General features: G+C 35.1%; 1 protein-coding gene across 15 annotated transcripts in view; it reads right to left on the bottom strand.

The window, feature by feature from the left end:
• Positions 1-24,001, bottom strand: part of LOC117573400 (cAMP-specific 3',5'-cyclic phosphodiesterase) — a 249,471-nt gene that overhangs the window by 9,928 nt on the left and 215,542 nt on the right. For 7 of the 15 annotated variants that reach the window (XM_052003465.1, XM_034256605.2, XM_034256629.2 and 4 more), the window contains 4 exons: positions 16,611-16,649; positions 6,123-6,227; positions 3,901-4,087; positions 2,866-2,959 (listed from right to left, as the gene is read on the bottom strand). In XM_052003465.1, coding sequence (XP_051859425.1) covers positions 2,866-2,959; positions 3,901-4,087; positions 6,123-6,227; positions 16,611-16,649 — 425 coding nt within the window. Of the gene's footprint in view, positions 1-2,865; positions 2,960-3,900; positions 4,088-6,122; positions 6,228-10,358; positions 10,783-16,610; positions 16,650-24,001 lie in introns of those variants that run through there. The other 8 variants (XM_034256621.2, XM_034256646.2, XM_034256663.2 and 5 more) reach the window with 5 other exon arrangements.

The following is a 24,001-nucleotide window of genomic DNA, read 5'->3' as shown; positions in this document are numbered from 1 at the left end:
GTAAAATAATATACTAAAAAATATACCACAGGTTATATTTGGTATATCGATTCAACATATACCAGCAAAGCAAGGCGATATTCTTAAAATATACTAAATTAATATACTGAAAAATATACCACAAGTTATATTTCGTATATCGATTCAAAATATACCCGCAACGCAAGGTGATACTCTTAAAATATACAAATTAATATACTGAAAAATATACCGCAGGGTATATTTGGTATATCGATTCAAAATATACAAGCAAAACACGGCGATATTCATAAAATATACTAAAATAATATACTAAAAAATATACCACAGGTTAAATTTGGTATATTGATTCAACATTTACTAGCTAAACAAGGCGATATTCTTAAAATATACCAAATTAATATACCGATGGCTATATTTGGTATATCGACATAGTACTACATTCAAAATATACCATAGCTGTGTCTATGTCTTTACTGCTGGACAGTTTTAAATCTCAAAATCCATGTCAGAGAGTTGTGTGTGCGTTCACTTCACTTTGCTCTTTTTTGCCTTTGCTTTTGCAATGATTTTGTTCTGATTAGCATATGCGGCAGTCGCGAAGCTAACGCTATGGACATCACGTATACGCACGGTGGCCGCACAACGTTTATTGTTGCTGGGCTGCTGCTGCTGTTGTTGCTGTCTAGGCTGCATTTTGCGAAGGCGACTTATCGACTAGGCGACACATTTTCGTTGTCCTAAGCCTCTCGCCCATTTTCATTTTTTTCTGTGCTTTTTTTTTGTGTGACTTTTTGGTCGTCCGAGCGTCAGGCGCTTCTGTTTCAAATGAAGTGTTACAAATGGACATTAGGCCCTCTATCGCATGTGTGTGTGTGTGTGTCTCTCTCTGTATGTGTGTGTGTGTAGGTGATGGTGCTTGGCTTGGCTTGGCTCAAATGCGATTTTATGCTTGATAAACTACAATAACAACAATGAAGGCAACTAACCAAAGGCGTAGACCCGACAACGACAACAACAACACAAAAATAAAAACAAAACGGGGAAAAAACGGGAAGAGAAAGAAGAGAAAAAATACAAAACTGTAGTGGCCGCAAGGTGTAGGCCTGCCCGAACCAGTTTTAGGCCTTGGCCAAGCCAGTGCAGCAAGTGAACCATTTCAGCCAGTTGGCAACTTGGCCATTTTGAGATGAGAATCGACTCGACTCGAGTTAAGTTTGAGTTTCGAGTTTAGTTCAGGCTTTAGCTTTGCCTCAGAGCTCAGCGAAGCAGAAATATGGACAAATGTGCAAATATGTTGCCCCCCAAATCGACCACACCCCACTTCCTCGCTCCTTCGCCTCTCTTCACTTCTCTGCTCTCGTTCATTGTCGTCCACTCTGGGGGTTCTTTATTTTATTTCATTCTGTTTTTCTATGTAACCCTTTCGCTCTACGCGCCTTTGTTTGTGCACACGTCCTCAGGCTGGTTGCAAAAACCAGACCAGACCAAACCAGGTGGCAGTTAGCAGGTGCCACTGTTTTGCTTCTTCTCTTGCCAGGTGTGTGTGTATGTGTTGGGGTTGAGAGCTGGATTCGTAGGTTAAACAATGAAATTTCCACTTCATCTGTTTTTATGCTGCTCTGCATAATTTAATTTTCAGCACTTTCAATTCGACGCCAGCGACGTTTGGCTTAAGTTTTATTTCCTTCACTTTTTGTTGTTTAGAAATTTTCTTTTAGCTTTGGCTTTAACTGTTTTTAGTTGTGTGTTGCGTTGTGTTGTGTTCTGTACTGTTGTTTATACTATAATTCAACTGTGTGCGCGGCGTCTCGCATTTCACAAAAGTTTTTCAGCATTTGTTTGCTTTGTTTTTTCTTGTGCTTCTAATTGCAGACGGCGGCGGTGGCGGTGGCGTTGAGGTAAGCGGAGGATCGGAATCCTGCGAAGACTTTGCTGTTGTTAATGCGATTTTATTGCATACTTTTGTGCGTTGCCAAACAACAACAACAATAACAACAACAATAACGACAGCAAACAGCAATGGGGGAATGTCATCAACTGCAGTCAAAAGAAAAGTTGAAGCCGCTCAAGTTCTTGAATAACTTTCAGTGCATTTTGCATTTTGCATTGCCAGCAGTCGTCAACTTATAGCTTCTTATTCCTAGCAAGTTTATTACTTCTTCCTCTATATCTGGCTTCCGCTCACACACCGCTACCCACCGCTAGGTGGCGCTTTGCGACACATTTCTCAATTGCAAATTGATTTGACATTTTAATGCTGATTGATATTGAATAGCATCTTACTTTTTCCAGCGTATTACTTGCAGTTTTATGTCAGTCTATAGTTAAGTTGCTTAAGCTCGAAGAATTTGATAGCAAATCGAGCAGCTTGAGTTTAATATGCTTGAAATGTTGCAACATGGATTTGATGTATGCATATTCTATCGATTATTTGCGACTCGCTAACTTAATAGAACTTCTGATCTAATTCATCAGGTATTTAATTTTTGTTCAGCAATTTTTTAATGTTCAAGTTATTTAATTTAAATTTGTATCTAAAGATTATTTCTCAACCAAAAATATATAACTTTATAATTGTAGTTATCGATATGTATTATATATTCGATCATTACATTTAATTTGAATTTTGCTATCCGCGAAAAAAGTAATTTTATTGGATTTTTTCCCCACTTTAAAAATAAGTTTTTAGGAATAGATATAATTTGATTTTAATATGCAAATAGCAGATCTTAAACAATCAATATCTTTTCATCTACAAATAAACAATCAATATCTTTTCATCTACAAATAAACAATCAATATCTTTATGTCTACCGAACGATTGTTTGTTAGGCAATACTAAACTATTATTATTACTTGTTTCTTAATATGTCGTTTACTTACCCAAAAATGTTGAACAAATATATTCGGAAATTTGATTTCCTGATCTGCTGGACTCACTAAAGTGTGAGAGCTCCTTGTTAAGCATGCGCTTGAACTGCAAATGGCGAGAGAAGAGAGTTATAAGTAAACTATCGATAGTTAATGATTGTTAGTAAATGATCGATGGTAAATGATTGATAGTAAATGAGCGATGGTAAATGATTGATAGTAAATGATTGATAGTAAATGATTGATAGTAAATTATCGAGAGTGAATGATAGATAGTAAATGATTGATAGTAAATTATCCATAGTGAATTATCCATAGTAAGTGATTGACAGTAAATGATTGATAGTAAATGATTGATAGTAAATGAACGATGGTAAATGATTGAGACTAAATTATCGATAGTAAATTATCCATAGTAAGTGATTGACAGTAAATGATTGATAGTGAATGATTGATAGTAAATGATCGAGAGTGAATGATCGAGATTGAATGATAGATAGTAAATGATTGATAGTAAATGATTGATGATGAATAATTGATGTTAAATGATTGATTGTAAATAATTGATAGTTGATGATCGATAGTAAATGATTGACAGCAAATGATTGATAGTAAATGATTGATAGGAAATGATTCATAGTAAATTATCGATAGTGAATTATCCATAGTAAGTGATTGACAGTAAATGAACGATGGTAAATGATTGAGACTAAATTATCGATAGTGAATTATCCATAGTAAATGATTGACAGTAAATTATTGATAGTGAATGATTGATAGTAAATGATCGAGAGTGAATGATCGAGATTGAATGATAGATAGTAAATGATTGATAGTAAATGATTGATGATGAATAATTGATGTTAAATGATTGATTGTAAATAATTGATAGTTGATGATCGATAGTAAGTGATTGACAGTAAATGATTGATAGTAAATGATTGATAGTAAAGGATTGATAGTAAACTATCGAGAATGAACGACAGATTGTAAATGATTGATAGTAAATAATCGATAGTAAGGAAACTATCGATATCGATAACGCACCTTAAGCGATGCCATGTCGGAGACACTGCGGTGCGTTTGTATAGTCTCCAGCTGATCCAAGCACCAGTCTAACTCCTCAATGGTATCGGTGGCCAGGCGTGTGTAGGCCTCATCGCCCTGTGCTAGTTGAACGCCGCCCGCATTTCCGGACCGTCCGACGGATGATGATTGAGCTGGCCGCCTGGATCTTGTTTGATTAATACATGATTTCCATACACAGAAGAGAGAGAGAGCGAGAGCGCGAGAGGAGAAAGATACCCAGACACACACACACGCACACACACACACAGACAGACAAGAGGGGGTTGGTGGGGGGAAGGAGGTGTAGGATAGAGATAGACAACATGGGAGTTTGGAGTTGAACAAGAACAAAGATAAAGACAAACAACAACAATTTAAAATGGAAAGCGAAACAATCACAATAAAAAACAAGAAAAACAAAACAAGAAAAACACAGAATATGAATAAAAATGTAAACATTCAATGAATGAGATAGAGAGAGAGAGCGCGATATAATTAATAAGAGCGGGAGGCAGGATAATGAGGAGACAATCACACATCGAGGCGAGACGAGGCGGGGGATACACATGTGTTTACAACATTGAGAATCGCAAATTTGATTATTATTATTATTAGTTGGTATTATTGCAAATGCACAACACAACAATAAACGTGTCGAACGAACGAGCGAGACACATATATATTTATATTAGTGAGACACATAGAGTGAGAGAGAGACAGCAGTTGTTACAGAGAGTAAAAGAGAGAGAGAGAGAGAAAGAGAGAGAGAGAGAGAGAGAGAGAAAAAAAATATGAACAAAACTTGAATCGAATTGAATCTGAGGTTGCTCTGTACAACAATTAAAAACAATTCGGTTAGCTTATCGATTAATTTTGCATACTTATATATGTAAATGTGTGGGTGGATTAATAATAATGATATATATTATTATATATATATGTATATTAAAGAGGCGGGGGCGTGGGTGGGGGCGCAACAGGGTTAACGACGGGGGTAATACACGCAGTTAGTTTTTTTTTTTTGGGGGGGGGCGTATTCAACTTTCAACGCAAATACTTATTAGTGTACCAACAAGTTGAACAACAACAACAATAACAGCGAGACAAACAAAAGAAGCAAGCATAAATTTGTGGAGTTCCCTCTCTGTCTCTGTTTATGGCAGTTCCCCCTCCCCTCCCACATCCCACATCCCTCGTCAACACTCGTCATTGCTCACAGTTCAAGAGAACTGACAATGTTCTAAATTTGAGTTCCGTCATATTCGATGGAAAAAATTATAAATAAATTGTGTGGCACGGTATGGTTTTTGTTTTGCGGTATTTTTGGCACGTCAACACACACACACTAGCACACTCACACACACACATTCATGCATGCGAAGAATCGTTTTACCTACATCAGCCTAAGCGTCCCCCACAGCATCGTTTGTCGTCATTTTCTGCTCCAAGTGGGTCTTTACTCTTTAGCAGCACTGTAAGTGTATTTGTGTGTGTGTAGAGGGTGGCAGAGGGGGGGATTTACAAATACACACACACACTCACATATATAGAGTAAAACATTCATATAACATACACACATAAACACATGTATGTATTTAGGTAAAATTATTGTTAGGCGTAAAAGAAGATTGAATGCTTTGAATGCTGTTGGTATTAGTAGCTGTTGTTGTAGTTGTTGTTGTTGTCGCTATTGTTGTTGTTGTTGCCGTTTGATTAATTAAAGTGTGAGATGACAAAAAGACATTGAGAGAGCGAGAGAGCACACAGAGAGATAGAGAGAGAGAGCGAGCGAGCGGGGAATACAGACAGGCAGCAAGACAAAGAGAGCAGGAGACAGCGAGAGTTTTGTATATTGAAAAAAGAGGCAGACACAGAGATAGACAGAGAGAGAGAGAGAGAGAGAGAGAGAGTTTAGGTGGAGAGTGAGAGAGCACGCAGAGCGTATATCTCGGGGAATAATTGCGGAAAACAGAGGGGAAAACGTGGGCTCAAGGCGTGGAATGGGTCAAGTACACATTCGTATATTTTATCAGTTTCACAGAGAGTGAGAGAGAGATCAGCCTAGTCAGAGGGGGCAAAAGGGTGGAGGTGGGGCGCTGGCGGGGTCATTCACTAAGTGCTTTTGACGCAAGGTCAGTGTGTGGAGTGCTAAGAAGGGGGGGACTGGCTTTGGGGGTGTGTCAAGGTCACAATAAACTTACTTGTTTGATGCTGGTACATTTGTCAGACTTAATAAATTGTTGCGCACTGAACGTAAACTGGCTAAAATTTGGGCAAACGGCGTTACAATGAGATCCTCGCCATGGCTGCAAAGAGACAGAACGAAATTTGTGAGTGGAAATGCAGTTATAATAGTTATAGTTACATGAAGTAGAAGAAGAATGGAATATAGTAAAATCTATTATGTATATAAGTGCACATATAGTTATATAAAAAAGTTAAAGTGAGAAAGCAATGACGATAAAATATAAATTTTGTGATTTGAAGAATGGAAAAAAGCATAGAAAATATACGTGAGAACTATGAGAAGAAGTTCAAGAGCAAGGTATGACAACAAATAATATTAAATATAAGTTTGATCAACTACAGAGAGTTGATATTAAAAAGGGTTCAAAGCTCAGACACTTTTATCATATCAATATATATATATATATGAATTTAATTTTCTATGCTTCAAATTGATGAATTCATGTTTACTCTTTGAAGATCCCATTGAACTTCTCGTTCAAGTTCTCTCTAATTTCCGATGAATTTCTTGCTTTGCTTCTCGCTAAACTACTCTTTACACTTATGGGTTAGCTTTTCACTGAGCTCTTTTCTCAGTTGAACTTCTCGCTTTGCTCGCTTACAGAACTTAATATGAATCTGCTGCCTCTTCTCGTTGAACCTTCTTACTTAGCTTCTCACTGAACTTCTTGCTCAGCTGTTAGATTTGTTTCGTTGCGTTAAAAATCTCATTTTGCACTTCCTATTGAACTTCTCGATGTGCTCATCTTTTCACTGACCTTCTTGCTAAGCTACTGGCTTTGATTTCCGTTGAACCTCTTGCTTTGCTTGCTTATTCAACTTATACAATATGAAACTAAGCTGCTGTCTTTTCGATACGTTTTAGATCATAACGCCCACATACATTATTTTCTGAGAAATGCCAACAAACAATTTGTTGTCCTACTTGTACTTGTAATTTTTGGCATTTCCAAATAATTTTGTTGCTAAATGTAAATGTAAATTTGAAAACAGTTTCAATGCGGCAGAGTACTCGACTCAAATTGGCTGGCAAATCAAATGGAATAGACTCGTAGTCGCTTGTTCGGTGTAGGCGACATTCTTCTTCCCATTCCCATTCCCATTCCCATTTCCCATTCCCAATCGCTGGTCACATGGTTAGGTGACATGGCAATCAGGCAGGCAACCGAAAAGGTCAACGCCAGCGCCAGCCCCGAATAGACTTGCCAAAAACAAAAAAAAAGTATAAAAAACAAATTAAAACAAAGGAAAGTCAAATAAAGGAAGGGAAAGGAAAGGAAAGGCGGTGAATTATGGGGTAAAGGACGTTCAAGTAGCTGAGTTTTTTTTTTTTCACATTTTAATTTTTTTTTTGTTTTTGCCTTTATGCAGGTTCAAAATTCCACAGAAATGCGGAACGAACAACGCCACAAAAATTGTGGAAAAACGTTTCTCAACGTTGGCGGTTTGATGGTGGCACACGAGCCACTTGGCTCGAAATACTTATTTGTGCCGAAAATAAATATTAAATGAGTAAAAAAAAGAACTCACAAAAAAAAAAAAAAAAACACTAAAAACAACAAAAACGCGGCAAGGAGACGCGCACCAAGACATTGTCGTTTTTTTCGCGTTGACAAACAAAAAATGGCATAAATTAATATTAATAAAATAAAATGGGCAAAAAAAAATACAAAAAAAGAAATAGTACAATATTATCTATATATAAAATAAAACAAATAATAAATAGCACAAAAAACAAATAGCAAAAACGTAAAAATGAAACTCGTCCGTCCAGTTGTGGCGTCACAAGACAACGCGTCGTCGCCGCGGGCGTTAAATTAGAATTGAATATTTAATTTTAAATTTTTAATACCCTCAAATTTGCCAAATGGGGTATAATTAGCTTGTGCACGTATATACTTACGTACAAATATAATTTGCACGTTGATAGCTTTAAACGTGGAAAGTAAAAGTTATAAAAGTTGCTAAATTATTTACGTTCTTAGAGAGGGAGAAACATTTAAAGTGAAAAGTGAAAAAAAATGTGATAAATACATATAATCATAAAATGTTGAAAGTGAATTGAAAATGTGGAAATAAATACATAGCAAGAAATTATGAAAGTTAATTGAAAAATGTAAAAATAAATGAATAGAGAAAATTATAAATTGAGGAAGTGAGTTAAAAAATCAAAAAATAAATATATTAATGGGGGAAGTGAATTAAAATATATAAAATAAATATATATATTATTTCGTAATTACGATATAAAGTTCAAAGAAATCTTTTAATAGTAGCTATAATGATTCGAAAATAAAAATTTGTCGTATCTTTGAGTTTGACGAAAACAATTACAAATATATGAACATATTTCTTTCTTGAAAGCATTTTTGGTCTTTAACAAATCCTATTTGCGGTATGTGCTTTAAATTTACATTAATGACATTTACACGCAATATCTTGTCTAGTCTTCATTCTTCTAGAGTCGCCTTGGCTGACAATCTGGTATATTTTATACTTTATGGTAGTAGAATATACCAAATATAGCTTTCGGCATATTTTAATATTCTTGTGGTATATTAATTTGGTATATTTTAAGAATAATATCGCATTGCGTTGCCGGTATATCTTAAATGTAGTATTATACCAATATACCAAATATAACCTTTGGTATGTTTTAGTATGATATACAGATATGGTACATCTATATATCAAATATAGCCTTCGGTATTAGTATTTATATGGTATATGAATTTGGTATATTTTAAGAATAATACTGCACTGTTTTGCGTTTATTCGAAATATATCTTACAGTCGACTGTTTAACCAGAAAAGGCTTCGGTATAAATAAATATTTTTTACATCAATATAAAACTAAATATGCTTCCATTTTCTGGAATTGAAAGTTCATTTTGTTAGTCGTTGCTCCCCCAAACATTTTCGCTCTGACCAACAAATGTGTGTGTGAACTTTTGAAGCCAATTGGTAGCTCATCATCAACAAATTGTTGTTGTTGTTGTTGTTTGCAGCAATGCAAATTTGCTGTTTGCTATTTAAGCGATTTAAGCGTTTATTGCAGAGAGTTTTGCGAATGTTGCCAACTCATTTAAAGACAGAACAGAAATATTATTATTGTTGTTGTTGATATTGTTTTTTGCGATATGTTTGCCTGATTTTTGGCACGTCTCGCGTTTGCACACACACAGCCATGCGTATGCGTGTGTGTGTGTGTATCTGTGTGTCGCAACAATTGAAGAATCCATCTGAACCATTTGTCTATCCAAAGGCATCTAAAGTGCCAGCCATAAACAACAGCATAAATAATAATAACAACATGCGGGACAGCAACTGCAACAGCAGCAGCAGCAACAGCAGCCACCACCTCTTTTTACACCGCCAGCGACAGCCGCACCCTCTTCGTTCGTCGCCAGACTTTGCGACTTTTCAACCAGACGAAAATTTGTGTTTGCTGTTGCTGCTGCTGATTTGTCATTTTATTTCATTCCATTTCATTTCTATTCTCTATGTTTTTCTCCTGTTCTATTTTATTTCTTCGATTATGAATGCTGCGACGCATTTCACAGCATAGTCAACAACAAACAAAAACAAAAACAACATGTGTATGACTCATCTCAAACTGTATTTAGTTGCTATAAAATGTGAATAAACTGCACTTGAAGTTGAAGTTGAATTTAATGCAATCGAAATCGCAATCGCAATCACAATCGAATGCAAATGCAAACACAAATAGTAAATAACATATTCAATTAGTTGTGGCCAGCAAAGAAAATGTAATAAATATTTAAAGCAATTTGGGCTTTTTCCTTTGACTAATTAAACTAAAGCAAATATTCATTTAAGCAACACACAAGCGACATATTTGCTTAGATACATTTGTATCTATCCATGTGTGTGTGTTTGTGTGTATCTTTTGAAATATATTGGTACACAAACATGGATCATAATTAATAGAAATATGCAAATAGCCATCGAGAGAAATGCGAAAGTGAAAAAAATTGTTTTTTTCCGTTCATTCTGTCATTAAATTGAAAAATATACTAGATACAAGAAACTATGAATATCTATGTATATATGTACATATATCGGCAATATAGTTAAATATAGTATACAATATAGTAGGCCTTTAATATTTTCGATATATACACAACTTTATTGGCTGTCCATAAATGGTTATGCTTGTGCAACTTTACCTGCGCTGCGATTTGATGGAGAACATATTATCGCGATCGGCCAATATGGTTACGGCCAGATCGTCCTGCATTATCGATGGTATCATATTGAAGAAGCTGTGCACACGCGGCAGCGACTGCGACGAGGCTGAATTCTTGTTCAACATTGTGCCGCAAATGCATAAACACACACACAGACACACAAACACACAAACAAATAAGAAATAAATAAATTATAAAATAAATAAAGACCCAAAATTTGGGATTTCAATTGGTTTTTTCCTTTTTCAATTCGGGTTTTCAATTGTATTTTGTAAGAATTCGATAGAACTACGAAACAACGAAAAAACTGTGGCTTGCAGATAGAATATTTTTGAGATGAGATGACAACAACACACGCAAAATCGCGACAACGACAAAACGCCTTTTTCAATTTGAATTTTCCACGAATGCGCGCTGGCCGAGAATGAGAAGCGCGTCCCGCGGCGTGGCCAGCGAAAATACACAAAACTCAAAACACAAACTCACACGCTCAGAGGAATGAGAAGAACGAACACACACACATACACACACACCGAGAAAAAAAAAAGAAAAATTATAGTAGACGGCGACGACGTCGACGTTGACAGCGCAGTCAGCAGCAGCTGGCAGCTGCGCCAAGCGAAGGCAGCCATCAGCTGAGCAACGTAACGTAAGAAACAAATTATATTCAACTTAAAAAAAAAAAAATATAAATAAATAACATTAAATTTCTCAGCGTGTGTGTGTGTGTGTGTGTGTGTGTATCTAGCTGCCTTGCTTTCTGTGTGTGTGTGTCATTTCATTTTCATCATTTGTGCTTGGGCATTTTTGTGTTCGCTTCTTTTTTTTTTTTTTTTTTTTTTGCGCGCGCGCGTAAGATTTTTGCTTGCTTTTCATCTTGAACAACAACAACAACAACATCAACGTAGACGACAAACTGACACAACATGTACAACATTTGCTCAATTATTGAATTATACAGGGTGTCGCATTGACATACATTCCATTAATCAATGTAGTTAAAAACAAACACAAACGCTATATTCGACAGCTTTATTGCTTTAGTTAAAAAATTAGCTAAAGCAACGAATTGATTGAGTATTTGTTTACAGCTTTTTTTTTGTGAACTAACTCTTCTGTTTTTTTGTAAACTCAAGTGATTTTCAGTCATCACATGTTTCAAATAATTTATAAATTTAAAGTTACGAAGCTTAAACTCATTTATAATTTAGCTTGAAATGGTGAAGTCGCTGGAAATGAAGAACGAATACTAAACTGATTTAACTCTTTTGAAAAAATAAGTTCAAAAATTTCCTTACGAATTTCTCTTCAAAAGATAACAGTTTAAAACGAAGCTAGAAATGTGGAATGAACATTAGAGGTATTTAGCTTGAAAGCATTTGAAAATATCAGCTTAAAACATTCCTTATGATTTAGATTGAAATCTTTTATATTATATAAATATGAGTATAAAAATCTTTAAAAAATAAACCATCAAAAAGTAGCTAGAAATGTGGAACAAATACTTAAGTTTGCAGTTGTAAATAATTTATATATGTAGTTAGTTATCCAATGCGAATAAATGGCATTACGATGCTTAAACTGATTTATAATTTAGCTGGAAATCTTGGCAAAATATCAGTTAAAAAATGATTTAGCTTGAAATCCATTCAAACGATATTTGCTTAAAAAGAAATTAGAAATTTAGAATGAAATGATTAAGCTTGAAATCTTTTTAAAATATTAGTTCACAAATTAACGTACGATTTAATTTAAAATCTTTTTAAAAATATCCTTATTATTTCGCTTGAAATCTGTTGAAAATATCAGTTTCCAAATTTCCTTATAATTTAGCTCGAAATATTTTGAAAATATCAGTTTCCGTATCTTTTAACTTGAAATCTTTTGAAACTATCAGTACAATTAATCTTATGATTTAGCTTAAAATCTATTTAGAAGATATATTTTTGAAAAGTAGCTAGAAATGTGAAACGAAGCGCAAAAAAAAAAAAAAAACACCCTGTATTACACAGTTAGAAGCTCCCAATGTCCGGCAAGGCAGCAAGTTGGGGGGCGTCCTTGCCAGTTATAATAACAGCCAAACGGCATTATCATTATGATGATGATGATGCACATCATTAGCAACAACAAGAAAACCATCAGCAACAACAAACATCATCATCTTTATCTGCAGTCAGAGTAGAAAATTTTTGTTTCGTTTAATTCTTGCTTTCTTTCCCCCACACCTGATGATGTTTGTCTCTCTATCTATCGTTATCGCTATTGCTATCTGTGTCTCTGTCTCTTTCTTTTTCAACTACCTTTCAATTTGGCACACGCAAAATTAATTTCATTTTGCCACTCCCTCTTTTATTCTCCCGTCCTCTCTATGTGTTGCTTGCTCTGTTGCTCGGCTGCTGCTGTAGTAGTTTTTTCTCTGTTTTATTTTAGCGCACTTACCTACGCTAATGTTTAATAAATTCTCTACTCAAATTGCCATTTGGCTGCCTTCAAGCGATCTCCAACATTTTGTTGTTGTTTTGGCTGTGATGAACGCTCATTACATAAGTAAACAACGCAGAAAGCGAAAGAGAGCAAGAGAGATGAATGTAAATATGCATATTTGTATTTTAAGTACTGCCGATTATTTTTAATAAGTTGTATCTCTCTCTCACTCTTTCGCTTGCGCTCTCGTAAATGAGCGCACACGTAATTCTAATAATAATCTTCGAGCAAATTTTTAATTTAGCTAACCCACTTGTGTGACCCCTTGTTATGGTTCTTATGCCTATGCCACTTAAGCCACACAGCGAGCACATTACTCATACGCAGCGTGTTGCCGCATGTAAGAGATTTAGATGCCGATTTCCATTTCAATTTCGATTTTGATTGCGATTGCGTTGCTGCCACTGCCGCAGCCTGATTACGATAATCATTGGACGCTGCGAGCGTCACTTAACCAAAACTTGAATGACAAGCGGCGCTGCATTTGATAAACAAAATTTAGTCAGCCAGTCAGTCGGTCGGTCGGTGGTTCAATGAGCCCCAACTACTCTACACTTACACACTCACAATCACACGCACACACACACACACATTTCAAATCTCGTGACTGACGTTCAACTGACTCGAGTGTCGAGAATAATCTGAATGTGAGTGTCGGCTGACGAAATTGTTCATAAACATTTGCAAATTGTATTCAAAACATAAATGTCGATGTCGATCCATGAATGAAATCTAGCGCTCTCGTCTCTTCCTGCTGTCGAAACATAATTAATTGCGTCATTATAATACATCATTTCAAGCATCTTTTTTATACCCTTCCTGGGTACAAGGGTATTATAACTTTGTGCCTTTAATATATATAAAGTATATATGTATATTCTTGATTAGCGACAACACCTAACACTATATAGCCGAATCTGCAGAGACTATAACAGACAGAGTTATGGTATATTTTGAATGTTGTACTATATCAATATACCAATTATATCCTTTGGTACATTTTAGTATATTTATGGTATATTTTAAGAAGAATATTGCATTGCTTAGCTAGTATATTTTGAATGTTGTACTATATCAATATACCAATTATAGCTTTTGGTACATTTTAGTATATTTGTGGTATATTTCAAGAATAATAATGCATTGCTTAGCTGGTATATTTTGAATGTTGTACTATATCAATATACCAATTATAGCTTTTGGTACATTTTAGTATATTTCAAGAATAATAATGCATTGCTTAGCTGGTATATTTTGAATGTAGTATTATACCAATATACCAAATATATCATTTTGGTACATTTTAGTATATTTGTGGTACATTACTTTCCTGGTATATTTTTTGAATGTAGTACTATGCCAATATACCATATATAGTCATTGGTATATTTTTGTATTTTTACGGTATAATAGTTTGGTATATTTTAAGAATAATACACTGTTTTGCTCTTCTTAAAAGTGAGTAGCGGGTAACTCTCACTCGAGCACACTCGACTGATGCTTTTTTACTTGCTTTCAGGCATTCGCATTATAATAAATTATGCAGTTTTTGTTGCTTTTCAATGCTAGTAAAATATTTACAATGGCATAGTCAATTTGCTGTTTTATGACTTCCTAAGCAAATAGGAATAAAATAATCACCCGCTTTTAAACTAATGCAAAGTGAAATACTTGGGAAAATAACTTTAATGCCTACAATGTGAAAAAGAATTTGCAACATTTAGAGAGAAGTTAAATTTGCCATCTTTGCAGATTTAATTGGAATTATGAATCATTATAAGAGCAGAGATACGATAGCTTGAAATGGAAATAGTTGAACGACATTTCAATTATTTTATGAGGCAACAGCTCTCGGCACACACAAATCCTCGCAAAACTTTAAGGCAATGCCATTCCATTCTTTGTTGAAAATGCTCGAAATGGAAATTAAAATATATTTTTTTTCTGAGCGAGCGAAGAAGAGGTGGAGGATGAGTTCATTTCGATTTTGCATTTTGCCTGCATGTCAAATTTCTGTGAAATGCATTTTTATTAAAAGCGCACAAGAGATGAGAACTAAAAAAAACCCACACGCACACACACACACACACACACTTAGAGAGATGCTCGTGTATAGTTGGGTGTGATTTGCATTGGGCGGATTTTGTTCGTTTGGCAACGACAACGGCAATTGAGGCGGCAAATTTAATGCGCGAAAAGAACGTATTTCATTTGGTTTGACTTTTTCGATGTCACGCTGCGTATGAATAATATGCATGCATGTGTGTGTGTGTGTGCTTCATATGCTCAACGCTACGTATGTACATACGTTACGTATACGCCAGCGTGTCGCTGCATGTGGCAAAACTGGGCAAAAACTGTGCATAAAAAGGGACAACCTACGGCGAAATGAGCAGTAGCAGGCGGCAAAAACGTATACGAGACGTTGGCCGGGGTTTGTGTGTGTGGGTGTGTGTGTGTGTGGTTGGCTTTTAGCTTGTGATTGAATTTTGCCAACGACATTGCTTCGGTCAGTGCCGAACACCCCAAAAACCCAAGCCCTCAACAACTTTTCGACTGACCGAATTTCATGTTGGGTTTTTTTTTGTGTTTTGTGTTTTTCTTGTTTTGTTTTCGTTTCTTGCTGCTGCTGCTGCGGCTACAGGAAATAGGAAATGTTTTTCATATTTAAATTAGCTGCGCTGTCGCGCCAACGTGGCCAATAATGCGCCTTCTTCTTGGTCTTGTTGTGGTTGTTATTATTGTTTATTATATGCTGTTGATTTCACATCTTTGGCAGCTTTCATTCAGCTGCCTTTCCCTTTTTACCGTTCCCCCGCTTCTCACACACACACCTCGCATTAATTGCGACGACGACGACAATGATGACTGGGGATAAATTCGGTGAATTGAGTGACACGCGGAATATATCATGTGAGTTTTTTCCCCAGTCTCTCAAAAATCAAGAATCAACAGCAGCCGCAGCCATCGCAGCCGTCGCAGCAGCAACAACAACAATAAAATAAGCCAACGTGACATGACTCACGTATTTTCTTATTTTTTGTGTTATTGTTGTTGTTGTTTTATAGTACACTCTCATGTGGTTGTCAAATTGGGTACTTTTATAGCCCCACCAGCCAGCCAGCCAGCCACAACAGACACGACAGATACGAGAAGCTAATCTTGAGGAATTACTCAATGAGTTGAGAGTTGAGATAGTAAAAATACAAAAATACGCGGAATATCCCACGCATACATAAATATTTTTGACCTTTAGAATGCACACCTACAAAATGTGTTCATAAACAACTAGCTACTTTATCATTAAAGAAACAGTAGTAAGCAAAATTATTGAATGAGTCTTAGAAATATATTTAAACGTTATGTACTTAAGCATTTGATATTTTGAGACTTGGGCAGTGCTAAATCAATTAAACAACTAACTAATCGAGTGAAATGTGAGAGAGGAGAACTAAAAAGACTAAAAAATCTGATGATGAAAATATAAAAAAAAAACGATTGATAAAATAGCGTCAAGTTATTATTAATTCTTTGCCAAAAAATACATATTTTTTTTTATGGAGAGCATGCAAAAGGGTTCAAAATTCAACTAAAGCGAGACAAAAAGACACAAAAAGCAGGCAAGCAATACACATAATAACATAACATTTGAGCAAGCAAAGAGAAGACACAGATAAAGTGCAAAAAGATAGTGAGTGAGATAGAGAGATAGATAGAGAGAGAGAGAAAGAACTTGGGCATACGTACGATCTGTCAATGAGTATAGAGGCCTCCTGTTCTTTAAACCTGCAAAAGGGTTACAATAATCAACAACGATAATAGTATACAAATAACGATCATAAAGTAGAAGTAGGCTAAAAGTAAGTTGTAAGTAAGTAAATATAGTAGTAGAGGTTGGTTCCTTATTTTTCTTTTTTTTTTTTTTTGTGGTAAAACAAGAGTACAGAGCAGAATTATTGTATTTCGTATTTGAGTTGCAACAAACAACAATAAATATATAGATATATAGAGAGAGATAGATATATAGATAGAGATGTACATAAACAAAGACAACACAAGAACAACAAAATATAAGCAAACAAAAAAAAAAAAAAACACAACAAAATTTCGATTCGTTTTTGTTCTTTTTTGCATAAATAATTGACGCTTATTTTATTGTGTAGCGAAAAAAAGGAAACAAAACAAAAAAAATGCAAATAAAAAGTCAACAGAAAAATGCCATGTAGACATGTGTATGTGTGTGCGTGAGTGTGAGTCTGTGTGTGTGTGTGTGTGTGTGTGTGACGCCCTAAGGTATGCAATGAAAGGCGAGTAAGCGAGACAAATGGGACTCGAGCAGCTTAATTGAGACATCACGTGCGAAAGTTAAGTGGCGTTGAGGTGTGTGTGACTCTGTGTGTGTGTGTGCGTGTGTGTGTGCAGTGAGCTGGGGATTAGCGGAGGTCACTTGGATATAAGTTGGCTCTCGCTCTGCTGACGCAGACAATGGCGAACCAACGGCAATGACCCCCGGGCAATTGATAGATAAGCGACTCGACTCGACTCTCGACTCAACTCTCGACTCGTTGCCTCGCTCTTGTGACGTCATTGTGTCGTGCACGTCACAGCTACAACAACAGCAACGAGAATAACAACAGCGATGTGCAGCAGCTGCACAAAAGTCGAAGTTGAAGTGTTGACATTTAAACAAACACACACACACACGCACACACTCACATCATCGCCATTGCACTATGGTCCAGGAGACCACTTTTATTGATGGAAATGAATAACTCCTAAACTACTTAAGATTTTTTGATGCAGTTTTTTTAGTTAAACTAAGGAAGGTCCCTACAATAATTTGTGAAAAGTGGGCGTGTCTACTCCTACTGGAAATATTTTTTTTTTTTAATAAATTTTTTTTTTTATATGTGGATGATTTTAAAAATTAACAATTTTATAAATTTTAACCTAAATTTGGAGTATTACATCATTAAATTTTCATTAATTTCACTTCTGATCATAAAAAATTGAGTTTTTTGCTAGCTCAACGAAACTGTTTCTTTAGGTCGGCTTCATAATATTAAGGGATTAAGACTCAAAGGAAAATAATTTTTTGCTATACGTTTACGTATAATTAAAGCAAATTCATCAATTTTAAGACTATACATATCTGTAAAATAAAAAATATTATAGTTTTCTGTATCATCACGCTCAACAAAACTAAGCATGTTCTCAGCGGTCGCCTCAAATCGTCTAAAATCTTCTTATTAACTTTTAAATTTGACTTGTCATATGTAATAACATTTATTTTAGTATATAGTGTTCTCATTTAAGATCTGTAATATCAGTAGAGCCATATATTGCTTATTGATACGGACTTAAAATATCGCACTTTTGTTGCAATTTATTGTCCGATTTTACCAATATTTTCGACTCTTGTTTTGGTAAAAATGCCCTTAAGTTACTCATATCAATTACTATTTATAGATATTCCATAAAAGTTAGCAAAAAATATAGACTTTGCAATTTTTTCTCGTCATTGATTTTCATATAACCTAAAATAGTGAATTTTTGCAATTGAGGTTATGATATAAAAATGCAAAATTCAAAGAAGAACGGCGCTTATGGCCTTGTGAACTATATACAATCGAACGGGAATTAATTTCTCTACGACACACAATAAGTCTCATGCCTGAAAAACCTTGAACACAATTTCATAAGTCTATTTGAAAATGAGATTTATTTTCAAATTGGCCCATGTTGCACGACACACTTTAACATAAAATTACGAAGAAATTACAACTGTTTAATACGCCACACATAACGAAACACGTAGAACAAACCACACTCTTTATAATTCATCGCAAAAATTTAAACAAATTATCGTTTTATTCAGTTTTATACTAAATTTAAAATTGCACTAAATTCAGCACTTTTCTACTACACGTGCTATTGCATCACATCAGCTGTGTTTAAAAGCTGATTTTACGAAAGTGGCGCCCTCTATTGAAATTCTTGGTACGCAACATTAAAGTCTATTCTTTTTTTGATCCAACGACGCCAGAATCGCGGACTTCTGCTAACTTTCAAAAATTGGTTTTCCATCAAGAAAAGTGGTCGGCTGGACCATAGTGCATTGTCTCTGAGTTGCATTTTAAACTTTTTTGCAAATGCCAACCGCACACACACACACACACACACTTACAAGTGGTTGCAAGTTATGTACTTTGGCTTTAAAATTGATGCCGATGCAAGTGGCAATTTACATGCCAGATAAATTTCATTGGCATTTCTATGCATGTTGCTGCATGTTGTCCAACAATCGACCTGACCTGCAACACACGCTTCACTGGCTCTCAACTCTTAGACCAAAAAAACATACACACACACACACACACACATAAAAACAAAGCTCTCGTTAATGGATCCTGCCTGTCAATTGCTTCTTCATCCTTGGCATCAGCTTTAAGCAGCTCCTTCAAAACTGCCTGCTAACTAACTAATTGTGTTACTTCATGTTTCCATCTTCATTCTCTCTTCTCTGTTCTTTTTTCTGGTTTTCTTTTCCTGAGTTTTAAACGAGGTTTGCAGAGTTCTTCAACTTTTATCAAAGTTAATTAACGTATTTAAGTTGACAGCGCGCTGCGCTGCTGCTTGACAAAAACCTTTTGCGACTTTTATTCCAGCTAATTCTTTGCACAATTTTTAAATAATATTATTAACTAGTTTCTGGTCGCTTTTCAACTTGATGAGTTACTTTTATCTCTTGTCGTTCGTTCATATTGTTTCGCAAGTTGCGTTTTCTTTTCCTTTTCACAATCTTCAACTCACTTTTAATCGCTCTTAATTAAATTGAAAATATTTTCTACACTTTTTAGTGTACTTTGTGGTTCTCTTCAAAAACTGTTTAACAATATTAATCTTTTAATGCACCTTAATAACATAAATTCATTATTATTTCACATTATTTTATTATTTCATTATTTTATCATTTCTTCATATATTCGAAATATAAGACTTTTCTGCACATAAAAAATTTAGCTCATTTGGGAAAAGCGCTTTATTTCAAAATGAATTTGTTTTCTTTGTGTAATTATTAGATAAATCTTAAAGAAACGTATATAATACATTTATTACAGTAGTGATAAATTTTTGTAATCAATGCTTAATGAATAATAATATGTGTTATATTTTGTACTATCTCTCTCTTCATTTAGATTTATTTATAGGTTCAATCTTAGTTAATTTTAAAAATCAATTGTTGACTATTTTTAATATTTGTTTGCTTGAGCTTTACTAAATATTGATTGCTATTATTTTATTAAATTGTTTTACTAATAACAAATCATGTGTTATATAAATTTAACGTTTCATTTTTTAAATTAATGATTGCATAGAATTTTTTAATTGTAATAAATTATTGACTGACTTTTCTTATGATGTTTTTTCTTGACCATATTCTATTTGATCTATATTTTTTGTATTATGTTGTTATTCTATTATATTGTATTCATCATAAGTTGAATTTTCGAACATATTCGAATTTTTCGGAAGTGTTTTCCCTACTTTCTGATAATCCCGCCATATTATTATGATGCTCTGCAGGAAACTTTTACATAAGCTAAAAATAAACCTTTATTTTTGTTTTTTAATTGGATTACTAACAACAAATACTTTACTATATTAATTTAACCTTGAGCTAACTTCTACGTTTATTTAAGAAATGAAATGTGCCGAACCTTAAAACTTTCTTAACCTTCGTCCTTTACTGTCTTAGCCCAGCTATTTGCATCCCTCTTCAATTGAGTCGCCTTCTGCGAAGCATCTTTCTTGGGCTATTTTCATAGATGCTTTCATAGAACTGTCGCAAAAACTATTTTGCTCAGCTATTTTGCTGTGCATAATTGTTGCGGCGAACTTGAACTGCCAAAGTGTAGTGGCATATGATAGATATATAGAAATATTTTGGCCGATTGTTTCGTGTCTCGAAATCTATTTATTTGCCGGTTCTTAAAAGACGTCACTAACGCAATCAATTGAATTGTTATTGCACTTATTTTATCTCGTTGTTGTTGTTGTTCTTTGGCCTTGACATTTGCCAGCCGCAGTCAGTCAGCTAATTATTTGTTATTAGTGTTGAAATCTTTATGAAATTTTCACTCAACTTGCTCGTTGTCATGACAGCCAAAAGCTGGCCCAGCTTCTCTCTCACTGCAGGTATGCACAGTTTGTGAGTGTGTGTGTGTGTGTGTGTGTGTGTGTGAGGGTGTGTGTGTGTGTGCAATTGACAGGCTCATCAACAACATTGTTTGAAAGTGGCCGAGTGGCAGAGAGACTCTCTCGCATGTCTCACCGACAAAATATTCGAAAGTTGATTGAAAGCAAACGCCGCAGCAAATACGGATAAGAACATTGGCTGGCTGACTGACTGGGTGACTGACTGACAGAGCGATGGACGGACGGAATGACTAGAGGCCTGCCAAACTTTAAAGCAGAGACCCAAAAAAGTTTTCGCACAACAGGCGACAGACCGAAAGGGACAGCGAAAATAAGAGCGAGAGGGAAAAAGGAATGCAAATTGCGTCACTGTCGCTGCCAAATGGCCAAAAAGGGAGCCAAAAAAATGCCTCAAAAATACCAAAAATATTTATTTCAACTATGTATAATTAAATCGTTTTTATGTTCCTAGTCCGTCGTTGTCATCGTCGTCGTCGTCGTCGCACATAGCACCGAGTTGCCCTGTTTCCCTGTTTCCTTTTCTCCCTGTTTCCCCATTTCGAATCATTTTGTTCCTTCATCTTTTTGTTTTTTTCTGCCCAGTGCTCAGTGCCATGGGCCACTAAACTTGGGCTCATCCAACTTTAGACAACAGTTTGTCACACAAGGACATTTTTGGCTTTTATTTGCATTTGCCACACAGCGATATTGAGAGAGTGAGAGACTCTATTATGAAATATTTATCACACATTAAATAAATTAAATAGCCCAACAATTTCGTTAATCTTCTCGAATAGCGCTTATTATACGAAGGTTAACTTTTTGTATAAGATTTTTAAAGATTTTGTTCATCATAAATTATTCGAATTATGTAAAAAATGCTTTAGCTTTTTATTTTTAATGTTAAATTAAATTTAAAATCCTTCCAATACAATTCGAGTTTCGATCTACAAAAATCTACTTAAATTACTCCATGTTTTTATTTATTTTAGACTTAAGGATATAGTCGCTATGGTTTATCTCAGGATAATAAGGAATTGAATTCGTTATTGCAATAAAAAATAATAATAAATGTATATTGGGTCTAATTAAACTTTTTGTTTTTATAGTTAACTTATTATAATCTTTTTTTAAATTGCTATAATGAGGGTTGTTGCAAGCTTCACAAATTTAAGTGTGACCGTTTTCGTCAACATTTGTGTACCTAAATATGACTCAAGAAATTGACAAACAATTCATGGTCACACTGAAAATCAAATCAACCAAAATCAACCATTTCTGAAGCTTAAGGCTATTAAATGAAACATGGCTATAAAAATTCTATAAATCAATGCTATTCAATTTAATATTCATTTTTACGGATAAGAATATGAATGCTAAGATTTCTGTTATTTATTATTATTATAGTTGCCCTAATCGTGAATAATCTGTATGAAATATTTTAAGAAATTTTATTGTTTCTTATTATCAAAGTCAGACATTTCAATTAGTCAAGCACTCGATGTTTAACATTGTCAGAGAATTATCATCATCTATTTAAAATCTCTATTTCTAATTAAAGCAAAGGAAACTATATTTATATGAGGTGCCAAATTGCTCAGCATAATTGCTATAAATCTACATTTCGTTTGATATTTATGTTTACTAAAGAGCCAAAAAAAAAAAAAAAACAAGCACACAAACTAATCCAATACATTTGAGCTCTAGTGTATGAAGCATTTCGGTGAATTGTTTTGTTTCTACATACAACTTTGTTTTTCTTCGCTTTTGTTGTTGTTGTTGCTGTGGTTTCGCTTGGGTTGAATATAGATAAGTATGTTTGGGTAATTGGTTCGTTGTTATTGTTGTTTTTATTTGGGGTTTTTAAGTGTTTTGCGGTCCAAATATTTTTGCAATTTTTCATCTACGATTTGCGCGATATTTTTGTGTGGTACTATATTTTTGCTATGGGCCGCCTTTGAGGCACAGTCTTTGTCGATGTGCGCGATAGATGAGATGCCTGATGCCTGATGATGCGGGGGGAGGAGGAGCGAAAAGTCGTGTAAAAATAGCTGTAAAATGCTTCTATGCCCAAGGTTGGCACTGGGCGTGACCAAAATGCCCGCCCAATTCCATATGGTGGCGAGATTTGTGCCCCTCGACAAAACTACATCTCGCTGCTACCTGATGCTTTGATATATCACATAGTATATAGTACATATATATATATACACGAATAGTATTTTTTTTATTTGATATTTTTGTAGTTTGTAGTTTGCAGTTAGTTATTGTTATTGTTTTGCGCTTTATGCATTATGATTTGAATGAGAAACAGCGGCAAAGCGAAACAACAAACGAACAAACGAAAAAGCACTTTTCGGGTTCTCCAGTTGGTGTCGCATTCGCATGTGCAACGTACTCACATATGTGGTATGCCTAAAAAACTCGGCCAACACACACACACACACATACGCAGAACTTTTGCAGCAACTAATTGAAGTCCGAATAACGCCCAGCCAGGGACTAAAAGTCAAAATGCTTTTGCTTTTGCATGGCTTTGCATATTTTTGCGAAAAGTTGCCGCATCCTTGACTGACCAACCAACTGACTGACTGACTGACTGACGGTCTGCTTTTAAGCGTTGTCATAACAATGGTCAGAGAGTTCTGCCCAGATTGCTTAAAGGCCAGAGAACATAGCAGCTGACGTTAGACCGCATACCCACACTACACACAAACACACACACATACCCGACACACACACGCACATTCGCATTCCGGAACCCTGGATGCTTGGACATTGGACACTCTCATTCGACTTTCGACTGTGGACTGCGGACTAGAGGAATTTATGGCGAAAAAAGGGGCAGCTAAATGTGGCAAAATGCTTGCAATGAATTCTACGAATGCCATCAACGGGGCGGAGTTCAGGCATCATGATGATGCGAATGATGATGTTGC

This window comes from Drosophila albomicans, chromosome X (genome assembly GCF_009650485.2).
Source record: "Drosophila albomicans strain 15112-1751.03 chromosome X, ASM965048v2, whole genome shotgun sequence".
NCBI classification, from domain to species: Eukaryota; Metazoa; Arthropoda; class Insecta; order Diptera; family Drosophilidae; genus Drosophila; species Drosophila albomicans.
The sequence above is the reverse complement of the archived record's forward strand: the minus strand, read 5'-3'. Positions and strand labels throughout refer to the sequence as shown.